This window comes from Theobroma cacao, chromosome 4 (assembly GCF_000208745.1).
Source record: "Theobroma cacao cultivar B97-61/B2 chromosome 4, Criollo_cocoa_genome_V2, whole genome shotgun sequence".
NCBI classification, from domain to species: Eukaryota; Viridiplantae; Streptophyta; class Magnoliopsida; order Malvales; family Malvaceae; genus Theobroma; species Theobroma cacao.
This window is the reverse complement of record NC_030853.1, coordinates 25116759-25134040: the sequence shown is the minus strand read 5'-3', so window position 1 is coordinate 25134040 and position 17282 is coordinate 25116759. Positions and strand designations below refer to the sequence as shown.

At 34.2% G+C, this 17282-nt stretch overlaps 2 protein-coding genes across 3 annotated transcripts; one reads left to right on the top strand and one right to left on the bottom strand.

Moving 5' to 3' along the window:
• On the top strand, positions 1-3345 carry LOC18602541 (calcium-dependent protein kinase 24). The gene is made up of 8 exons (XM_007033993.2): positions 1-698; positions 933-1056; positions 1177-1320; positions 1463-1615; positions 2030-2145; positions 2245-2412; positions 2510-2743; positions 2839-3345. Exons 1-8 carry the CDS (start codon positions 165-167, stop codon positions 2977-2979), a joined length of 1614 nt encoding a protein of 537 aa, XP_007034055.2. The 5' UTR covers positions 1-164; the 3' UTR covers positions 2980-3345.
• On the bottom strand, positions 3647-10386 carry LOC18602540 (probable E3 ubiquitin-protein ligase ARI7). Of its 2 annotated transcripts, XM_018119717.1 has the most exons (15): positions 10068-10386; positions 9201-9325; positions 8810-8915; positions 8605-8695; positions 8144-8316; positions 7725-7829; positions 7541-7629; positions 7210-7317; positions 6329-6419; positions 6142-6231; positions 5333-5380; positions 4697-4768; positions 4510-4609; positions 4278-4404; positions 3647-4048 (listed from the first exon to the last, which is right to left on the bottom strand). In XM_018119717.1, exons 1-15 carry the CDS (start codon positions 10257-10259, stop codon positions 3844-3846), a joined length of 1722 nt encoding a protein of 573 aa, XP_017975206.1. In that variant the 5' UTR covers positions 10260-10386; the 3' UTR covers positions 3647-3843. The 2 variants fall into 2 exon arrangements, with proteins under 2 accessions (XP_017975206.1, XP_007034054.2); XM_007033992.2 differs by lacking the exon at positions 5333-5380.

Below are 17282 nucleotides of genomic sequence, written 5' to 3'. Positions count from 1 at the left end.
TCTTTTTCCTTTGCTAGGGTTTACATTCTCATTTCCCTGGCCACCACCACGCCCTCAAGAATCAATCTTTCTTCCCATGGGATGTTTATGATTTGAAACGCCAAACCAAATCAACCCCGATCAATCCAAAACGTAGTTTTCGTCCTCGTCGCCGGCGCCATCCCATGGGAAGCTGCATATCGACACCGTCGAGGCTAGTAGGCGTAGTATCCAAGAAATCTTATTACAACACATCCAAAACGAAACGCAAGCTGCATGCGAGTTTCGACCACGAGGCGGCACGTAAATCGATGAACCTACGCGTGACTAACGGTAAGGTTTTGAAGGATTCGTCGGGGGACAACATCTTGGAGCGATACGAGTTGGGAAAAGAGTTAGGGAGAGGTGAGTTTGGGGTCACGCATCAATGTTTTGACCTGGTAACCGGGGAAGCTTACGCGTGTAAGAAGATATCCAAGGCAAAGCTGAGGTCGGAGATCGACGTGGAAGATGTGAGGAGGGAGGTTGAGATCATGAGGCATTTGCCTAAGCATCCCAATATTGTTACCTTTAGGGAAGCCTTCGAGGATAAAGAAGCTGTTTATCTTGTTATGGAGCTTTGCCATGGAGGTGAACTTTTTGATAGGATCGTTGCTAAAGGTCATTATACGGAACGAGCTGCTGCCACCGCTATCAAGACCATTTTGGAGATTGTCAAGGTAATTATTATCATTATTATTAACTAAACATCAAATTAAGATGTTATGTATCTTTTCCTGCTGATTCATAATGTAAGCACTAATACCGTCAAATTGTGTGTTTTTCTTGGATAAACATGGCGTTTATCTTTATTTACAATGTACATTCATCTTTATTCTTTTACTCTACTGATGATGATAACTTGTTGCTTCCTACATCGACAGTTTTTTAAATCTTTTTAATATTTATTGCAGGTGTGCCATGAACATGGAGTGATACATAGGGATTTAAAACCTGAGAATTTCTTGTTGGCAGATGAAAGTGAAACTGCACCAATAAAAGCAATTGATTTTGGCCTCTCCATATTCTACGAACCTGGTAAGCTTTTAGTTATACAAATCTTCCATCTGTTCTCGAATGATACTTCACCTGGTGAGAAAAAAGCTTAGTTAGTTGTTGTAGACATGGCCTGAGCATTCTCTTTATCATCGATTGCAGGTCAGCGTTTCAGTGACATTGTTGGAAGTCCTTACTACATGGCTCCAGAGGTCCTAAGACGCAATTATGGCAAGGAAGTTGATATATGGAGTATAGGTGTTATCCTGTACATCTTGCTTTGTGGCGTTCCTCCTTTCTGGGCAGGTAACTTCCTTTCCCACTTAATTTGCAGTTTGGTTTCAATGTTCCTCAAATTCCAAAACTTTTATCATCACTTGGAAGATTTTTGTGCAAAAGTATGTGTTTGAAGCCTTCTAACAGAAGGTCTTTGCTATGACTAGGACAGACACTGAGGAAGGAATTGCACATGCAATTATAAAAGGTGACATAGACTTTGAAAGGGATCCTTGGCCTAAGGTTTCTGAAGAAGCAAAGGATCTTGTGAGGAGCATGCTTGATCCAAATCCTTACAGTCGGATGACGGTTCAGGAGGTCTTTGGTATGTATTTTTATTGATATATTCCACTAGAAATGATCACTCCTATTACCTGTTGAGAATACATTTTCCATTTTTGTGTGTGTACACAAATGTAGCAGAGAAGCTGCATACAATCAACAGCTAACATAGAGAATTGTTCTTTATTCATTCAACTTAGACGAAAGGTAGCAATTCTTAAATGTGACTTGATAAACGATAACCCCATTGCAGCATTTGAAATGGACAGGTTAATTTTCTAGAGTTGTACCTGCTGTTTCCTTTTATACAATGCATTAATTTTTCCTCTCCTGCATTTCTTTCCCTCAAATGCATTCACTGGTATTGATTTTTTCTTTTTTTTTAAAAAAAAAAAGGCATGCATGTGATGAGGACCAATCTCTCTACACTAATAATTTTTGTGTGTGTTAAATGAAGAACATCCTTGGATACAAAACTTGGAACACGCTCCAAATGTTAATCTGGGAGAAAATGTGAGAACAAGGATTAAGCAGTTCTCCTTTATGAGCAAGTTCAAGAAGAAAGTTCTTAGGGTAAGTCTTTGAAACCTCTCTTTTTGCTTTCCTGTGTTCAATGTGGCTGTGGCTTAATTCAGGCCCTCATGGGAACGGCTCATGTCTCTTCATTTCCAGGTGGTAGCGGGCAACTTGCCAAATGAGCAAACCGATGCAATTGTACAGATATTCCGCATGATGGACACTGACGAAAATGGACACTTGTCATTCGAGGAGCTGAGAGATGGCCTTCAAAAAATTGGACATTGTGTTGCTGACCCTGATGTGCAGATGTTGATGGATGCAGTAAGTTCAAATCACTTAGAAATTAACTCACTTCTTGCAAGGGCTTTAACCATTTTCTAATAATCCGAAATATGTTCTCTGCTTTCTTATCCAAAAGGCGGACATTGATGGAAATGGTACACTTAGCTGCGAGGAGTTTGTGACAATGGCCGTTCACCTGAAAAGGATGAGCAACGACGAGCATCTCTCTCAAGCTTTCCATCACTTCGACAAGAACCAAAGCGGTTACATCGAATTTGAAGAGTTGCAAGAAGCCTTGTTGCATGACGACCTTGGTCCCAACAATGAACAGGTGATCAGAGACATCATCCACGATGTCGACTTGGATAAGGTAAAGGAAAAAAATCCTTTAAAATCCAACAACTTCGATATAACATCGTCGGTGAATTATAACTTCCATTTTGTTGCATTGATTTGATATTGTAGGATGGTCGAATCAGTTATGAAGAGTTTAAGGCAATGATGCTGACAGGCATGGACTGGAAAATGGCGTCTCGCCAATATTCTAGAGCATTGCTAAATGCAGTGAGCATCAAAATATTGAAACAATCTGGGCAACTAAGATGAACAATTTTTTCCAGCTACATATGGTAACTCAATTTGAGAGCTTACTACAAAATTTTTCTTCCCACAAACAGAAAGATGATATCTATATACACATTGCAATGGGAAGTCCAATTCATGTAAGCTTTTTTTTATAGAAAGGATATTTGTCTGCATAGTTATATAGAGTTACTCCCCTAAGATATACATAAGATTACAAGCTCCAGATGTTAATGAAGGAAGGTTTTGTTTTGGTACTCGTATCGTTAGATGAAGCTAAGTACTGAATCTTTCCCATTGACAAATATGTTCATCTGTAAATTGCCTGAGGGCAGCTTTTTTTTGAATCTAAAACAACAGATCATGATGCACTTGATTTGGATCCTCAAATTTTGTCACAGGACAAGCTCAAGGTGAAGTCTCAAAAGGCAAAAAGATCAAATTAGATAACCCTTCTTTTCTTTTTCTATAGCGTAAAATTTGCAATTCTTACCGTTTCTCATTAGACCAAATCTTCTATTTTAAAAAGATTAAGGTCATAGTTTTGAACCCAGAGTCTGATTCTCCACGGTCTTATCAACAGAGCCAGTAAGAGAGACACAAAAGGACATGATACAAATTATATACCGACTTGTTACCTTTTGGCCCTATTTGCATTCAAAAGCCTATTTAACACGTAGGAATAATAACATGCCATAATCGGTAAGCAAGGCAAGTCGGGAGGCTATATTTGATAGGAAGTATACTATTTGCAATATACATTTATATATGTCATATATACAGCAAAAGACGCAATCCAAAAATAAAGTAGGCTCCCCTAAGTAGTAAAGGACATGTATATTCACCCACCAAAAACCCAGAAACTACCAAGGCACGGCAGCCACAAGACTAATTACTTGTATCATCTACATTTCTGCTGGAGCCACCAGTTTTAGAACCCCCTTTTCCCCTGCCCCCTCGCCCCTTGCTAGTCCCTCCCAAATTTTTCGAGCTTGTTGTCTTACTGCAAGCTGCAGCAGCAGCCTGGGAGTCCACATCTGCTAGCCCATTCTCAAGCGCTCTAACCAAATTCTCAAAGTAATTCTTCGTCACGCTGCAACAAAGAAATGCACCAGAAACTGAATTAGAAAAGGCTCTCAACTCATTTCCGGATCCTGCCCCTCTCATGAAACATTTGTTTACTAAATATGATTAAACGTACGAGAAAGAAGTTTGTGCATGTCAACACAACTTCAAGATGAGAAAAAGAGAGCCAGATTACCGAATAATTTTATTGAACATAAACACTACGTCATTCATTTAAAAGTAGATATATGACATACCTAGTCAGCCCAGCTAACTTTGCACGAAACTCATCAAACTCCTTTGATGGGCCATCACAAAGAATAAATTTATTCAATTCCTTCTCAGCGCACTGATGAAGCCTTTCCAAACCAGACTCTGCCTCCCCTAAACAAAATGCAAACTTGGTCACATTATTAATTGTCCATAAAGAAAAATAAATTTGTAATACATCTGTAGTCCCTCCAAGCATTTCTGAAAATACACTTGTACCTTGCAAGTACTCAAAAAACTGTCTCTTAGCATGCTCGTGCTCAGGAAGGTAATACCCATACGCATAAGTCCATTTAAGAACTCGTCTACATTCAACAATCTGCAACATTTGAAGCATCACAAAAACATGAATTTACAATTTTTCTGAAAAAGCAATAAACATGTGGTGTTCATATGACTGATTTACCTGAAGCCATGCCTCTGTTATAAACTTAAGCTGAGACTCAGGCGTGCATTGTAAGTCACTAAGCTTCTCGAGCTGGCAAATTCAAGATATTTGCTTAGAAATTAAAAATTAAAAAAGGATTTAAGAAAGAAGAAGAAAAGGAGGTATCCATCAGATAGTTCTAATATAGCCATGAGGTCTCTATCAATTTGAATGACAAGAAGTAACCATCTGAAAGCTGCTTTCTAACAGAAATTGCACCCACTGCAGAACTTCCAAACACAACCAACCATGCTGAAAAGATGCTTCTAATAATTCCCAGGGGCATAACATTTGGCAACCTCTAAGAGTTTACCATAACACACGTTCCTTCCAAAAACTGTTGTGAACGAAATTTTGAAAAAATAAGCTAAACCTAAGAAAAAGGCAGTAAAGTCTCATAAACTCCAAAATATCATTTAAAAGAGCTGCCTTTGTTAAGAATAAGTTTTTTATGTTCACTTGAAGAAGAAAACTCAAAAGCCAAATATAAATGACAAGTGAATCAGCTAATTAAGGCAAAATAATGAAGATGTAAAACCAAGTAAAAATAATACTAACAAATAGGAATAGCAAGATGCACATTTCAAAATAAAAAGAGAGGAGGTAAAAGCTCACGTGCACAGTTTGCATCTGATTTAAATCTGCAAGAGCTTTATGCCTTGACTGCAAATAGGAACTTTCAGGTTATGCAAATTTATTATCAATAGAAAAATTCAACATTTTATTAATTCAATCAATAAAAGGAAAAAAAGACAAAGCTAAGATGGAACCAATCACAGAAGCTTATAACATCAAAAAACAGCATTTATGAAAACAATGCCAACTCATCATTTTCTAGTAAAGCTATAATGCCCAATAGAATGTAGTTACTACACTTTGAAGCAGAAGACTGGATCCTCTATTCCAATTGCAATTTCAAAGGTTAAGCATTTGGCGGCATATCAATGAGCAAAGTCACTTGCCCAAAAAAAAAAGAGCAAAAGTCTCAAAAGTGCCACTTTCTGTGAAAACAATAACCAGATAATGACTTCTGTTTTTTTGTATCTGGGATACCAAAGACTTAGCTCCTGTAAAAGGCCTTGGCCATTCAGATTGTTTTCCTTCCCTACTTTCCCCTCATCATTGTCTGCTGTCTTTTTCTTTTTTACATATATTAAATATGGTTGTTAGCTCATATAAAAGTCATTTTTAGAAATCCTTGACATGTCAAATACCTTTGTTTGATACAAAGGCACAGGAAGCTTCACGTTTGACAGGAAACATCTAAAGTTTGAGTTGCTAGCATTAATCACATAGCAGATAAAATCACAGAATATAGGTGTTAACTTAAAAAAATATTAAAGTAAGAAGAAGAAAATTCATTAAGGACCTATGAAATAACAAAGCAGGGAAATGGGTAGGACTTAAAAGTAACATTTGCTTACCAATTGATTGCTCGCCCAGCGCTCATAATAATGAGTGTATTTCTCCAAGGAATTCTTTGCCATTTCTCGCCTTCTTTCAGCCTCATCATACTGCAAGCAATAATATGAAATATGAGTCCCAAGCTCAACCATTACTCAAGCAGATGTTAAAAGACAATTACAAAAAAGAAATTATTAATCTCCATACCACTCCCTCTTGCTTAGCTGCTTCATAACGATTACAAGCATAGAAACCACCAGTTCTCTCACCATGTTCTGACCATGTACCAAGGCATAACCTGCATTTACATATAATTGAAAATCACATAAATTAAGATTACAGACTTCATAAAAAGAGAGATGCAGCAGCTGAAGACCTCAAATTCATTCCCAATGTTTATGTAATTTAATTTAGGAACTTTGGATTACCTATCATGAATTTTGTGTAGTTTATTTTTCAGGGACAGCATCATAATTTCAGCAAACAATGCACCCTAGGGCTAATTTTGTTGGAGAATTTCAAATTATCTAGGAGTTTAGTCTTATTTTCTCCGAGTCCAAGCTTGTTTAGTTAGCTTACTAGTTAGTTTCCTATAATGAATCCTAGTCCTATTATTTTTAGTGGTAGCCTTGAATTCATTACTAATCTTTGGGTTTTATTAGGCTTTTAATCAATGAAATTATGAGAGTAGAAATTAATGTAAGCTTTTTAATTAATGAAATTACGAGAATAAAGATTATTAAGGCATGGATACCTAAATATTGTTGTATTCTTCTTTTTTTCTTCCTCCCCCTTCTTTCTTTTACTTAATTGTCACAATACTCTTGGTTTACCATTCACAGGACACTACCTAAAATTTCTCCAGCACTCTTTCCCCTCAATTTCAATCTTCTTTTCAGATTTACAATTGAATCAAACCTGATTGATTCCTGAATCCTAGCCCTTATTCCAAAATATAGCCATAAGCCTTTAAATCCCTAGTTCTCTAACCCTATCCCACTCTAAACTCTAAATAGACACACTCGCCATATATATCTCATATCAAGCAGTGTCCGTTTTCCTGTACCAACAAAGGATTTAAAACTTACCAGCAAAAGTCAAATTTACAAGGTGGCGTGCATGTCATGTGCATACACCCTTGGTTCTTTTCAATTGGACGCTTGCACTTGGGACAAGGCTTGGAATTAGCTAGTATCCTGAACATAGCATACAACAAAAGTAGTAAAAAAGATAGAAAAATTTCCACCATATTGTATTCAAGCTACAAGATAACAGACTATTTAAATGAATGAAGGGGATAATACACGCAATAGAATAAAGATAGGTAGAACTGGCTTTGCAATTAAAAATCAAACAAGGTTAGCACTTAGCACTAAGTTATAAAAAAGTTAAAAATGTTTCATTAGAGTGTCTCCTTACCAATTCATATTTTCTGACTCTGCGCTATTCTTTAAAATCCATTTTGCCACGGTATTACAGTCAACAGGACGATGAGCTTCTTCAGTACACTATGACCAAGATTTGCTAGAACTTAGACATCTGGAAGAGAATAATGTCCATGAAATCTAATTTAACAAATTACCAGAAGTCAGAAGAAACTTACATTCCAACAAAAGCTATGTGAGCAAATGCAGGAGACATCAAAATTTCCACTGCCAACAGCAAAATCAACAGCAAATTCACACCCTGGAGCAGGACACCATTTGGTCTAGCAGCAAACAAGAAGAAAAGAAGAAACAAGGAAAAAAAAGGTAAGAACTACAAGCATAAAGAGATGCCCCATTAAAACTAAGGGAACCAGAAATTCATGCTCAATTACACATTGCACTCACAAATGCTAAATAAATGGGGACACATGCATGCATATATGCATTAAGAAGAGTCTACCCAACTTTCAGTAGTCCAGTCTCAGCAAACACACAAGTTTAAATTTTTTATGGCTAATTTAAGGAAGGAGATAAGGAATCAATTGTATCATAAAGTTATAATGGTATATCTCAGGGTTTCAAATGTAAAACATACCTTCCTGTTGTCTTCAATATAAGACCTGAGTAGATAACGAGAATACTTTTCCTTTTCTTCAATAGTTGCCAATTTATCAATCATACCTTGGCCAACGGCAGCATTACAAGATGGAACAGGACATCTTAGCGATAAACATCCAGGACCATCATTAATGGTTGTACAAATGTAGCCTACAATAATAAACCAAATATAGCAACAAAAAGTATAAGCAAAGTTTGCATGTCAAAAAGCAGACAAGGATGAAGTACTTTGAATAACAAAAGTACACTAAATGCAGTATATATTAGCTACCTAATATATTAAAATCAAAACCTTGATTACCAAGGCCAAATTGGTATGTTATTAAGGCCATATTCAGCAGAAACTTTAATTTTGAATAACGGAGAAAACATTTGCATACAACCATCACTTAGATTAGATGGAAAGTTAGCCTATCAGACACAGCATATGTGAGATACCTTGCCAGCAAGTCCGGCAAAATGGATGACCACAAGCAGCTGAAGAAATATTGTCACGCGGAAGAGATTCAAAACAAATCCCACAAGTAAGCTGGTCAGGAAACAAGAATATGTGTGATAAGTAGGTGATTAACAGAGATCAACAATCAGAAAAGAAAAAGTTACCCAAAAAAAAAAAACAAATCCACAGATCTATAGAACTTACTTCTCTAGCATTGGATACTCGAATAACTGGTCTCTCCAACAATCCAACAGTTTGCCGTACTCCTTCTTCATCAGCAAACCATTCATCATGCACTTTACTCACACTCCTGCTATGCTAACCATGTTCAGAAAAACAAGTTTCCAGAAAATAATAATACAAACAGCCTTACACAAGAAAAGTACAGCATGCAAAAGCAACCACATCCATCTTTCCTAGATCGCAGAATGGCTCGCTTGCTAGAAAAGGATGCCAAAAGACGGTGCCCATAAAATAAGATGTAAAAGAGAACAAATTGACAAACTTGAGAACTATACCTGCAAACAAATGTAAGTAACACAACAGTACCCTCAATACCACCAAAAGGGCAGAACAATGAGAATGAACATATTACCAATTATAATAACGGAGCAAAAGGGTTGCGTCAACTCTTGATATTGAAAGAACAGTAGAAACTTTAGAAATGTCATCCTCCTGTCGTTGTTTTATATCTGCTTCCTTCAAAACAGTATACCCTAGCTGCAATAGAAACCAAAACAAGTTAATAATGGTAGTAGAGCAGGAAATAGTTGTATTAAATTCAATGTGTAATGTTTTTGATTTTTTAAAATTTGAAAATTTGAAGCCTGGAATTTCTTCTATTGACTAGAAAGAACGTGGAGAGGAAGTAATTACTGCCCACTATCACTTCTATTCATCAAACCCAAAACTAAACCTCAACCTACTTCATCACTATATCAAAACCAAGATGTAATGAGGTCCTAACTTAACAAATTATTTGAATACAAATCAATCAAAGACAAAATAAAAATCAAGAACAAGATCAGCATTGCATGGAGGAAGATTCTGTGACCCCATTTACCAACCCCAAACGCCAATCGCTGCCTCTTTAATAATGGTAACAACCAAATCATTCAAATAACCCTCAAGCCTGAAAATAGTCTATGATCAGCTACATAATATTCCTTTTCATCATTCTACCGCGGATCTAAATGATTAAAAGGATATAAAATTTTCCAAATATCTTCTTGACTTATCTTTATTCTTTATACTTGTACTATTATTTTCAAGCGTTGTCGCCTCTATTTTCTGCAACAAATTTCACTTAGCTTTAATTGTCTCCTATCATTGAAATTACATTATCCTTCAAATTCAATAACACACTCTAAAGTTAACCGAATTATTAAAATAAAACTTTTTTCCGAGCTAATTATTAAAATAAAGCTTTTCTTTTTTTTCTTGAAATTAGAAAAAAAATGACCTGGTCGCGACGAGAAACGACGGCGTCTTGATCATCCTCGTCATCTTCAAGTAAACCGTAATCATCATCACCATCAGAGTAGTAATCGTTGTCCTCATCGTTAGGTTCGTCGTAATAATCGCTAAAATCGCCGCTGTAAAAATCGTCTTCCATCGAAACCAAGTCGTCAATTATATCGTCCTCAGACTCCATCCCGACACCTAAAAACAAGAAGAAGGACTTATGTGACCGGAGAGAAAATATACAGAAGCTTAGGTAAGAACAGAGAATTTGGTGAGAAAGTTTTAATTGAATTAGGTGTAAAGGAAGAGGAAAAGAACTAAACGCCCTTTTACATATATATATATATTTATATATGAGAAGTTCAGAAAAAAGTGAAACGGAAGACAAGGACGGTGAAAAATAAAAACTAAAAAAAAATAATTTTATCTTTAAATATTTTTTAAAGACTGAAGTTTTATAAAAAAAAATACAATCAATTCTATTTTAAATATAAAAATAAGGAAACCAATTAATTTTATTTTCAAATAATAATTCTGGTTATACCTTGTGTTTAAAATTTAAAATTTTTTCTTTAAACAGAATCATCTTTTAGATATTTAACATACACAAATCTAACTAAAAAAAAATCATTATACTTTATTTTTTTAAAATTGAAATCACGAAGAGTTGGTCGATTTTCGGAAATTGAAATAACAATTATCAAACTTCAACCAGAAAAAGAAACACTAGAAGTCGGAGGAAGAAACACAGATAAAATTAAAGAAGAATTCACAAAATTATTTGTGGATTGTTGTTTGCCACTTATGTATATCTCAATATGCAACATAAGACTCATATTTATAAGTAATTAAATTAATCCTAATCCTATAAGATTTTACATTGCTTTTATAAAAAATTACTCTAACTTCTTTCCATTAACCATACACATATAGAAAATCATAATTCAAATGAAACTCAAACTCCAAACAATAATGTCCAAACCTAATTTTTTTAAAAAAAAATTAAAATCAAAGTACACTGGTAAGTAGGAAAGCAGCAGTTTTAAAGCTTGTGGGACAGTATTGGTCCCACGATTCGTCCTGAATTTGGCCAATTTGTCCCCGACTTAGACTGAAGAGAGCAAGTAGCGAACACAAGCTCACACTGACAAAACCAATAAACGGTCGCTACACTGCAAATAATTTACTCACACTAACGACGAATGGTCTCCAAAGAAGGCAGCTGCTGTGGATCCAATATTAAATCTGTACAATAGGGGTAAGGCAAAGGGAAAAGAAACCTATGCCCAATTTGCAGGCAGCGTTCGGTGCATGAACGGAAAACACAATTGAGTTCGGAACTGAAAATGATAAGAAAGGAGAAATGGGGCAAAACTTAGTGGTGGGGGATTTTAATGGCGAGACGGGAAGCGTTGGACCAGTCGGTAGTTGCATCACGCTTTTGAAGCGAGAACGTAAAGTGGAGACAGGAGAAGAGAGTGTCAAAGGAATACCATAATTTTATGACGTGTCATCTATTACTATGTTGACTATAGGGCGCTATTGACTACAAGGCTAACCCTAGGAAAAAGTCCCCAATAGGTTGTTCGATCCGTTCATTTCGGTAAAATTTAGTAAACTTATTAAACCCGACTTGTGTATTTAAAATTACTAATAAAAATTTATACTCGAATTATTTGGGAATTTCATTTCTTTAATAATGTTTGGTTAATTATCACATAATCACTGTTAATTTGGTAGTTCGTATTAGATACAAGGCAAATGGTTTAATGAACTAAAGTTGCTTGTAAATTATGCTGATGGTATATCTAAATCGAATGTTCCCCTTTTACATAAAGCTTCTAAAAAAAAATCAATTAGCCATTTGTGATTATGGTAAAACAATGATTAATTAGGATACTTACTTTATTGTATTGTCTCTAATGAAAGTGATCAGGTGGTTTAAACTTTTAATAACATAATATTATGAGGGGTAGACCACGCCTAGTATGATTGTGACATTGCGGACCAAAACTAGTGGCGGGTGCTAAGACTGCTCACTTCACATCCTCCTCCACTAATCCACTGTACGCTAAAGACGTCAATGCTTATAAATGATAATAAAGGTTAACATTCATTATTATCTTCTTTTCCTTATAAAAATAAATTTGAGAAAAATTTATAAATGATAATAAAGGTTAAATTAAAATATAAATGTGTAATTTTTCTATCTTATCAAATAGCTTATATTATGAACAGTAGTAACATCGATAATTAATTATTGATATTCGAATTGAAAATTTGTTACTGTTAAAACAAACGATCTAATCAATTGAATTAATCTTGCTGAAGTTCCTCTAATGTGTGTGAGCCACTTGGTTTGTCTTAAATCTTAATGTCTCATGACCTCCCTCAGGAAGCATCTCATGCAATCATGGCTTTTAGTTTATTCTAATTTATCACCAAATAATGTTTAATTTTATATTTTTATGAAGTCTATAACATCTATTACGTATTCACTTACAAATCCATCTTAATTTAAAGCTAGTATCACAATCTGAGAGTTTAATTTAAAATAAAAATACAATATTTTAGTACTAAGATATACATAGAAACTGTCATAATCATACCTTTCTACTTATATCAAATAGCCATAGTTACTACTTGGTGCTGTCCGAGGTTCCTAACTTTGGCTGGGCCTCAGCCATGGGTTAAGTCAGTGGGTTCTAGTTGGAAAGACATTTGCATTGGTTCAATTGTACGTACCGATGTCAGAGTTTGTGGCAAGAATTGGCCCAAAAATAAGGAGGGGCAATAAGCAATATGTCTCCTCTCTAAGGAGAGGCATAAAATAAGGCCCAATTTTTCTTTTTTTTTTTCAGCACCTTTTTGTACATTTTCTACTAATTTAATTTCATTGTCCTTTTTAATTATCATTTAATTTTTTTTTCAGTGAAAGATTTAGAATTTTATATGAGTGATTAAAATGGTAATTATATAAAGCCATAGACCTATATATTTCAAATTTTATATATATATTAAAAAATTAAAAATTAAAGAATAATAACTGTTAATCTCGTCACCACCTTAACTCGTTACTGTTTTTCTTTTCTTTTTTTAAATTGAAAATGTTCATTCTCTCACTTTTATAAGTATAATAGTAAGATCATTGACCTAATGACTTAGGTTTTGTTCAAACCCAAAGTCCTCTTTGAATAATTAAAAGCTCATGATATGGTTTATTAACACAATAGTAATCAAATGAAGAGGGATTAAAATGATAACTATACAAAGTCTTGAATTTATATATTTTAAATTTTGCACATATAATAATAAAAAAATTAAAAAATAATAATTATTAATCTCGTCAACACCTCCGTTACTATTTTTCTCTCTTATATAATATATGTTTGAATTGAAAATATTCATTCTCTCACTTTTATAAGTATAATAATGAAAGCATCGCTCAAACCAAAAGTCATCTTTGAATAATTAAAAGCTCATGATCTGGTTTATTAACTCCACAGTAATCAAACAAATTAAATTTTATATATTATATAATTAAAAAATAATCAACGCTTATCTCATTCTTCTAGTTTCAAGAATTATGTTTCAATCTAATCTACAATTTAGAATATCATATGTCAAGTTTCATTAGGTTTGGAAACCATTATCAAACAAAGTTTCTCATCTCAATCTTCTTCATATCAAAGACTTGATGATAAGGGAATATAGACATTATCCAAAGCAGGTCTAGTATACGTTGTTTTAGATAGGTAGGAAGGAGCATAGACTATGTCATGTTGGGTGAGGACATAACAGCTGGTGGTGACATTTTGCAAAAAATATTTCCGAGTTCTGAGAGCCACGCAAATGAAGATGACATGGATGGAAAATTGTGAGCTGTCTACGTCTCCTTCACAATTTCAGTACTCACACAATTGTTTCCTTTGTCCATGTGACGTTCGTTGGGAGTTTCTAGCCAACCGGCTGTCAATAAAAAATGGTGGAAATATGGGGTGGAGAAGAAGAAGAAGAAGAAGAGCGCAGAAGCTTATTTGTCATGATTGTTGTGTTGGATGCATACATCCTTTGTGTATGACTTAATTTTATGTAGGTTTTTTTTTCCATGCATATATATTAGGCGATACGATCAAATCCACTCTTTTCCTCAACAAATTTCAGTAAAAATTCTATTTTTTTCCTTGTTTAGCCTTAATTGTCTTCGATCAAATGACTTGGGTTTTGTTCAAGCCAAAAGTCCTCTTTGAATAATTAAAAGCTCATAATATGATTTATCAACTCCACAATAATTAAATAAATTAAATTTTATGTTATAAAATTGAAAAATAGTAATCTCTTTATTTCATTTTAATCATTTTGAGAATTATATTTTAATTTGATCTACAATATAAAATAAGCAAAATACTTTGACTTTTTAAGTTTTCATTATAATTTCACACGAACAGTTTGACTCAAAATAATATCTTTAACTAAACACATAAGTTCAACCGTTAATATTGTTAGTTTAATGACATAATAATATTTCTCGAACAATGTTCTCTTTCATTAATTTTAAAAATTATCACACTATATAAATTATAATTTTTATTTTTAAATTTTTTTTCTCTTCTATTCAAAAGAAAATTCTCTTCACTACATTTAGCGTTCTCACAGTCAAAATGGAGTGACAGATTTAGCTCCGACCGAATGCAATCTGGCCATGCTCCCTTCAACTCCTTAAGGGAGATTAGGCTGAATCTGGCATTCAACGGCCAGATCTGGCTACACAGTAGCCAGTTGAAGTAAAAGAGCATCACCAACCAGCCTGGGAAAAAGAAAAATAGTGAAAAAGAGTGAAGAAAAAAGGAAGGTATTTTAGACATTTAATGTTTATCCGTTAACGTCATTTACACGTTTAGTGTGAACTATTTATTTTAAATAGTAGTAAACCTATGTAAAATTATGATTAAAACTTAAAGAAGTCAAGGTATTTTATCCTTTAAAATATCATATATCAAGTTTCATTAAGTTTTGAAACCATAATCAATCAAAGTTTCTCATCTCAATATGCTTTAAATCAAAGGCTTGATGATGAGGGAATATTGACATTACTGAAAGCAAGTATAGTATACGTTGTTTTAGATAAGAAAGATTATACATATGTCACAGGTTCTATATCAATAAAAAATGAAATGGGTCTTAGGTATATAAATATGGACCTTTCATCATTTATTAAATATGTTTTTTGAATTAAAAATATGAACCAGTGATAGTGGTATTAGAGCAAACTTAAATCTTCACTGATATAAAACCTCATAAGAGATATAAGGTTAAACTAGACTCAGATAATATAAGAGTTTTTTTCCTTTATGGGTCTCTATAGGTAAAGAGTTAATGCAAGGATAAGATAGAATATCACAAAACCGATATCAATAAGAGATGAAGTGAATTTTGAGTAAATAAATATAAATTTTTTCCTATCTATCATGCATGTTTTTGCATTGAAAATATGACACGTGAAACATACACTATACCATGATGGGTGAGGACATGGTGGTGACATTTAGCAAAAATATTTGGAGCTCGGAGAGCCACACAAATTAAGATGACATGGATGGAATATTATGAGCCGTCCACTTCTCCTTCACAATGTCATCACTTACACAATTGTTTCCTTTGTCCATGTGGCATTCGTTAGGAGTTTCTAGCCAACCAGCTGTCAATAAAAGAATGGTAGAAATGGTGGGTTGGAGAAGAAGTTGAAAAAAGAGTGTAGAAGCTTATTTGTCAAGATTGTTGTGTTGGATACATATATCCTTCGTGCATGACTCAATTATATGTAGGTTTTTTCACCAATGCATATTACGCCTTTGATAAGATAAGATCAAATCCATATTAGGTCACAATCACGTACAGTGATAAAGGCAACGGCTAATATATCTTGGTGGCCTTGCGGTTTCGATTTTGCCTTGACCCTAAAGAGTCATGTAATTGGAGTCATGTCAGATTGTCGACTAAGATTTGTATCAGAAAAATGACTCCTCAGTCTCACAAACATTTCACCTTGAGGGAAAACAGAGGTGGAAAATTCCTACCAAACGAACATGCAAGAGAATAATGGAGTCATTCATCGAACTAATCAAGGGTTTTGGCGTTGAGTAAACTACTGTCGGACGGGGATATTGATAACGACATAAACTCTGAAATAAACAAGTGGTGTGGACAACTTACAGATGGCTGGTGATTTTGGCTCCTACCCTCTATGCCTTTTGTAAGGTAGCAAAAAGTTTCAACACCATGAAATGAATCACGATTCGTATGCCTGTAGACAGGCTTCCACACGCTGTTAATTAGGTAACAGTAGTGTTGTAGTAAATTTTCCTGTCCTCAAAACCTGTACATTTTCACTTTTCATACAAGAAATGTTAATAATGGGCTGTGGAGTTCATGGCTCATATTGTTCTGGGTCCCCAATTGGCAGACGAAGTGCATGGTTCTGGTTTCCATCAGTAGTCAGTGTCGTGCAACAGGAAGAGTTCCCACGAGGTCATCAATTCTGATATTATTTTCGTTCAAACACGTGTAACTGCAGAATTCTGATAAAATTTGGTCTGTGCTGATATGATCACACCCAGTAATTACTATTGTTTAATGCAACTGATGGACTGGATTACCGTATTAGTTTATATGTATTTGCACCATAAGAAAGTAAATTAGGTAACAAATTATTGAGGCCTTAGAGAGGATGTTAATTTTGGGTATAAACATTTATCCTATTCGACCTTAAAATATTTTAAATTTCGTTGCATTTTTAATCAAATAAATAAAATAGCGGTAGGTATGCTTATTAAAAAAGTTTTAATATATATATATGGACCAGAGATTGCCTATGTTTATTAATTATTATATGCACGCACGTTTGTATCTTGAGTCTTCAACTTTGAACCATTTTTGGCTAATAGCATCTGTTGTCTTGTGCACATAATGAGCGGTGTATATTTGTCTACAAAAGAAACATGAAATCTAGTTACGACATTCATATTAAAATATCTTTTAATGATAAAAGTTTAATATTTTTAAGATAAAACTGGGAAATTTTTTCAAATCTTTAAATTAAAAAAATAATACTGTATTTTACAAGATAACAAAAGATTATCTTCTTATTATGTAACCTAAAATCATTATCATTATATATTATTATAATGATAAAATCATAAAAATTTTAATTTAG